Source organism: Anopheles bellator, chromosome 1, assembly GCF_943735745.2.
Source record: "Anopheles bellator chromosome 1, idAnoBellAS_SP24_06.2, whole genome shotgun sequence".
NCBI lineage: Eukaryota > Metazoa > Arthropoda > Insecta > Diptera > Culicidae > Anopheles > Anopheles bellator.
Genome location: NC_071285.1, coordinates 33,102,608 through 33,108,735, shown reverse-complemented (window position 1 = coordinate 33,108,735; position 6,128 = coordinate 33,102,608). Strand labels below are relative to the sequence as shown.

The 6,128-nt window shown below is 48.3% G+C and overlaps 1 protein-coding gene across 1 annotated transcript; it reads right to left on the bottom strand.

The window, feature by feature from the left end:
- Positions 1–583: 583 nt before the first annotated feature.
- Positions 584–5,909, bottom strand: LOC131206514 (YTH domain-containing protein 1). The gene is made up of 3 exons (XM_058199092.1): positions 5,860–5,909; positions 2,749–5,728; positions 584–2,651 (listed from the first exon to the last, which is right to left on the bottom strand). Exon 2 carries the CDS (start codon positions 5,543–5,545, stop codon positions 2,756–2,758), a length of 2,790 nt encoding a protein of 929 aa, XP_058055075.1. The 5' UTR covers positions 5,546–5,728; positions 5,860–5,909; the 3' UTR covers positions 584–2,651; positions 2,749–2,755.
- Positions 5,910–6,128: the final 219 nt, after the last annotated feature.

The following is a 6,128-nucleotide window of genomic DNA, read 5'->3' as shown; positions in this document are numbered from 1 at the left end:
GGAAAGGAGGGAACGCTCTTCACACGGATGCGAGTCAGTCCTTTCTATACGGCTTTTGATTTAATTCGCACTTTGAAAAGAAGTTACACTAGTTCTAGTTGAATACACTGTGTGCTTTTTTCTCAACACTTCTAGCAGCGGTCGGCCAGCAGATCATCTTTAATTCCGTAAAATATGTGTTTCCATTGCAAAGACGATCGTATTGCCATTTTTTATATTGGAGCAGAAAGGAACAGTTCTTTTTTGTCATCCTGGAGCAGATCATGGTAGATTTCCGAGCAGAACGAGAGCGCACCCCTTCATTTTCTTCTAATCTCACACTCAGGTACATAATATAATAATACTGTCCACGTACTTCCCGTCGCAGGCACTTCAAAGGCCGATGGCGGTTGTTTTCTTCCTCGCCACGACACACATTCACACGAACAACACACATTTGACCCAGTTTCAAACGGAAAGAAGGATGCAACTCTGCATCGTGGTGGTAGTGGTGTGACACTGTTTTTGCAATATTATTGCGATGCACCGGTGTGACAAAGTTCATGTTTGGCGGGGTTTTCTTACGTTGCGGTAATATAATTTTTCAAACTTTATTGAATACATTTATTCGGTGTATCATAGGGTAGTTGTTGTTACCGGCTAACTGGCCATAGTGTTCTTATTTTTTTAGGCATAAACGCACACACATTTCATTCGCAGCAGGGCACGCATTTTCCTACAATGTTACTGCAGTTTGGTAACGTGGTTCCTTTTTCGATTTTCATACACGTTTACATGATGGAGTTGTGCCTTAAGAGCTCAGCGACGGTATTCTTACAATGTGCCTAATAGATTCCTAAACTCGACGCATTCAAAACATTTCACTTTGTGATCCCTTTTTGTTTGCTCGCGGCAGTTGTTTCCCTACTTCTGCCATCCGTATGCCTGTCATCATTTCGTTTGCTCTGGCGCACTTTTTTCTGCTCAGTGCTAACTAAAAAGTTCGCTATTCAAACCCTAAAAATTACACATAATACACACACACACTTAAAAAATACCACTCCTTGCGCACACCACAGAAAAAGAGTCGACATGCCGAGCCATGCCGAACCAGCATTCGAAACACTTTCTTCTATTTTTCCAGTTGCTGCTGTGTGTACAGCCAACCAATGCCAATTTCCTTCCTTCACCATGAAACTATCACAATCGCTATCGTCCAGTGTCCAATTGCGCTTTACTGAAACCATCAGTAATCGAGAGCACTGTAAAAAGTACTTTTTAATGTAATTATATCCTACAATTATTTCCGCGGTAGCGATATACGGAGGAGCGGCGGGCTACCAATTTGCTAATTCCAGTTGAGGTCGCCTACTGCGCGTGTAATTTAGCTATGCTGCTAGTGATTTGCTGCTGCTAAACATGACATGTTGCATTCTGCTTGGCATAGGCCTGTAGTCCATTTCTGTTTGATGTTGAGGGGATCATCTGAATTTCGCTTGTTTCTTTTGCAAAACACACTTGTATTTCCTTTACATCTGTTCTTGCTGTATTCGTCTCGTTTTCGGAACATAGCGAACGGAAAGTTTTTTTTATCAATTATCGAAAAGAACTGGATCGCATTTACTGCTTTCGCTTGAATCGGTGAAGGTGAACATTTCAACAGTATGTTGAAGCCCGCGCTCCGGGTACTACTTTTTCCATATTGCTGTCGTTCTTGTACAGGTAAGTTCATAAAAAGGTTCACCATTTATACTCTCTTTTGCAAAATACTTCGAAACACTCAAACCGGCTTTCGTCCGAAATGCTCGTGCCCTCGTGCCGTTCCCACGCGTTACGTGCTCTTCATCACTACCACAAACTCTCGTCTCTGAGATCAATGAATACAACCACCTGCTGCTCGTTGCTTCTTCGCGGAGGACCCCGGTCACGATAGCCAAGCACTAAAAAAGAGCTTCGAACTGTAAACACTTCTCTCAAACACTCGACCGAACACTGTTTCGATAACACGTGCCACACATCCGACACTCGCGCACATTCGGGACCAATAATCAAAGCACAAGCCGCTAACTTCATCCGTTTTTATCGCGGTCTTCACTGGATTCACCTGGGGTCGGATATAACGGCACGAATTGCACTTTCTTGGTCAATCGATGTTTGCTGGTAGAACAAAGGAGCCCACCAACAAAGTCATTCGCCTCTACACTGTGCCATCGGAATCGGCCATGTGTTGCCGTGAACAGTACCGCAGTACAGCATGCAGATAAAATTAATATTCTTGCAGATGTACTCATCAAATGATGTACAGCGAGACTGGTTCATGTTCAAACGTGGGTGATCCATGGCTGGTTTTACTGCTAAAAATAGAACACAAACGTCTCCTCAATGATGATTGCTTTGATGGTGTTTTGTAGTAGGGTTAGAAGATCAATCGAGTTCGATGCTACGAGACCGGCAGGAGTGTAACGATTGATCGTGGAGGGAAAGCAGACGATCGCTGCCCACTGTTCTTCCTCATTAGATAGATGACGGTATTTTTGGCAATCATCATCCACAGCGGAACGTTGCTATCTTACGACTTCGCCGCTGTGCCAATCTCGAATATCTGCATGCTTAAGCTCTGTCCTCCTAATATTTACGGCGTTCGGATGAGAAATACTGGAACGTTCGCGAAGCTGGAATAGGTAGAGTGGGAATTGAACCGATGTTTTACTATTGTTGGAATAACACTTGGGGGCCAAATAAAATCTAAGTAATCCACTAACCCCTTACCTGCAAATCATCGCCTATCTCGATTGTTGTATCCTCGTACACCGCCTCCTGTACCTCCGCGCTGCGGTTGATGCCGATCGCTGCGATGATTTGACCGCTCGCGATGATCGCGTTGCTGTCCACGATCCATCGATGAGTCTCCTCGATCGTTCTTTCGATGCATATGGTGCATGGGTGGAATGGCCGGAGGCGGTACGTGGTAACCATGGTTGGGAAGAGGAGGCGGAGGTCCCTTCATGGTCGAAATACCACCTCCCATCAACCCACCCACCACACTGCCGAGGCCTCCACTACTCCCACCCGTCCCACCGTTACCGCCGCCACCGCTTCCAATACTGCCGCCACCACCTCCTCCGCTGCTACCACCACCCACACTACCGGCACCCAAGTTGGCCGATTTCCACATAAATTCCTCCATCGACTGTTCATACGCGCGCTTGTCGTACATAGCGGCTGCTGCGGCGGCAGCTGCTGCTGCATGGCGTCCTGCAACCCCCGACATCGACGCTCCCGTAACACTACCTGGAATAGACCCGGGCGCCATGGGATACTCCGGTATCGGAAGACCCTCGTAGTAACGAGGTGGTGGCGGTAATCCTTCGTACGGCATGGGCATGCCAGGAAAGCCTGGTGGCGGAGCGTACGGCATGGGCGGAAGTTGGTTCTGCATGTTACGCATGTAATCGGCCACGTATGCCTCCGCCGCTGCCGTTGAACTGTATCCGTCCCAGCGAAGGGGCGGATGATGCATACGTCCGAGGGAATCGCGCGAAATACCACCCCCTCCACCGCCGCCACGATCACCAACCATATCACCTCCGCCGCTGCCAACCATGCCACTCATTCTGCCCGGACCACTGCCGTACCTACTGCCACCCTGGTGATGACGGTCCTTACGGTACGGAGCAAACATTAAACCACCACTGCCTCCGTTGCTACCTTTTATCCCAGGATACATCCGCCTTCCACCGCGACGCATCGGGCCAATGCCACACCCTCCTCCCCCTAGACCACCGATCGTGCGAGCACGCAACGTGGCCGTGGAAGTCGGACGAGAAAAATTTGGCGGTCGCCGGAACGATTTTGAGGCCGCTTTCTCCTTCATCAGTTTTGATGCCTCTTTCGATTTTTTTAAAATCGGTGTCATCTCGATGCCCGTGTCCTCCGGAAATAAACGACACAGCTCCTCGGCCACCTTCGGTTCAATTTCCTGTCCATCACGCCCGATTTTTACGGGTTTGTCATCGTTCCAGGCATTGTAAAGGTGCGTCGTGCTCGTGAACGGTAGGTCTCGCTTGCATACCCAGTCGATTTTGATCACACCGCCCAGCGCTTTGGAGGACATGCCTGGCGGTAAAACCCAGTCGACGGCCGGTAAATCACGGCGGGCTTCGGCCGCCATCCGTGCGAAACCAGCAAACTTGCCACTCTCCTTCACTGAGAATAGCAAAATAACGTTGCGACTTTCGTGAAACGCCTGGTTCAGGTTCGCTTCATTCGGCGGAAGCGTCGACCACACACCCTTTGCTTTTGATAGTGCCACATTGTCGTGGTTGTTGGACTTTATCAAAAAGAAGCGTGTTTCACGGAACAGGTAATTGATCTTTGTCACGTAGTCGTAAGATTTGACGGAGTTTTTACCCGTCGTTGCGCCGCTGTTATTGCTCGGCGTACCTTTTGTACGACTTCGTTTCGTTCCGCTCACTTCCGACATGCGACTGCGCGACTTTTCTTCGTCCTCGTTCCCGTCATCGTCTTCCTCTTCCTCCTCGTCTTCCTCATCTTCTTCGTCTTCCTTTTTATCGCCACCTTCACCTTCGCTGCTACTGTCACTGCTACTGTTGTCGCTGCTGCTAGTGCTACTCGCAGTAGTGTTGTTATTGTTATTGTTGTTGTTGGTGGTGGTAGTGGCAACGGTACAATCGTTAGTCGGAGCCTCGGTGGATCCGTTTCCGTTGTCAGCATCAGCTTTACCAGCAGCAGACACTACTTTATCCTCTTTTCCCTTCCCCGCTTCGATCGTTCCCTTTTTTCGCTCCTTCGTGATACTTTTTACTTGTTTTTTCTTGTTTTTCTCTAATATCACACGACCTTCAGTTGTTATCGGCTTGGCGACATCCTTCTCGCCGGGAGTTTTCTTCTTCTTAGCAGGAGGGGCCTGTTGGCGCTGCTTCACTCCTTTGTTGTTGGTGACTGCGCCTTTTCTTTTACTATCTGCGGTCTTCACTGTGGCCGTCGCCAACGGGGTCTTTTTCTTTGTTTTCTTTACACGCTTATTTCGGCACATCCTGTCTTCGTCGTCGTCCGTCGTGACGTCGTCATCATCCTCCTCCTCCTCATCATCATCATCATCATCATCATTGTCCAACTCTTCGTCAGCATTTTTAGCCTTGTCCTCCTCGGCGTCATCTTCATCATTGTCCTCTCCTTCAGCAGCATCGTCGTCATCCTCTGCGGCTGCTCTTTTTTTGCCAGTCGTTCCAGCAGTAGTAGTTGTTTTCGTGGTACTAGAGCCATTACCAGGTGCCTCGGGTTTTGATTTCTTGTTACCCTTCTTTAGCTTCCCCTTTCTGACAGTCCTCGTTCCGGCTGCTTTCGTCGCTACGACAGTCTGCTCCGTTTTCTTTCCTTTAGCTTCGTTCGCATCGCTGTCCGATTCCGATTCGGCGGAGCTGACGGAACTAATGCTGGGATTTTCCGATGCTTCCGAACGAGTATCGTACGAGTTTTCCAACGCCTCCGCGATGTCCCGTTCTGTCTCATCCAGCCCGAGATTCACTGCGTCCAAATCGGCCATCTTGACTCACAACGCGTACTCTCCTCTCCTCGATCTCTTTCACTCACTCTCGAAGAAACACTGATCGATGAGAATAGAGGCGCGCGCTTTTAACTTTCTTTCTCTGTCTGGCCAGCACTTTTGTCGCTTTTCTCTGTTGTTGCAGCTCCGTTGAAGTTAACTCTTTACGTTCGTTTTTCACTCCTGCTCTTTTCGTCGTTGCCCGACGTGGGATGAAACAAAACAAGAATGCAAAACAGTTTTAGTCGCAAATGGCAAGACTAAATATTCGATGCTATCTTGTTATTTACTTGTTATTGGTGTTTACGGCTTACCTTTTTAACTTGTAGCGATAATGAGGTGGTTAGTTAATCCGCAAGCAACACCTATACACGCGCAAGCAAGTTACCAAGTTGAAAAGACCGACGGAAAGATGCGATCAAGTGCGTGAAATGTAATTTACCTCTCTAAATCCGGAAGATAGTCCGAGTTCTGGTTGACCGCAGAAGCAATGGCGGAAGGAAGAAGGGAAACATAAAACAAGGGAAACGGCAATAACTCAATGCAAAGCCTGTCTGCTCTGTCTGCCGCACCTGGCTTGGAA

Coding starts and splice junctions, on each gene's coding strand:
- LOC131206514 (XM_058199092.1), bottom strand. CDS start 5,545: ATGGCCGATTTGGACGCAGTGAATCTCGGGCTGGATGAGACAGAACGG.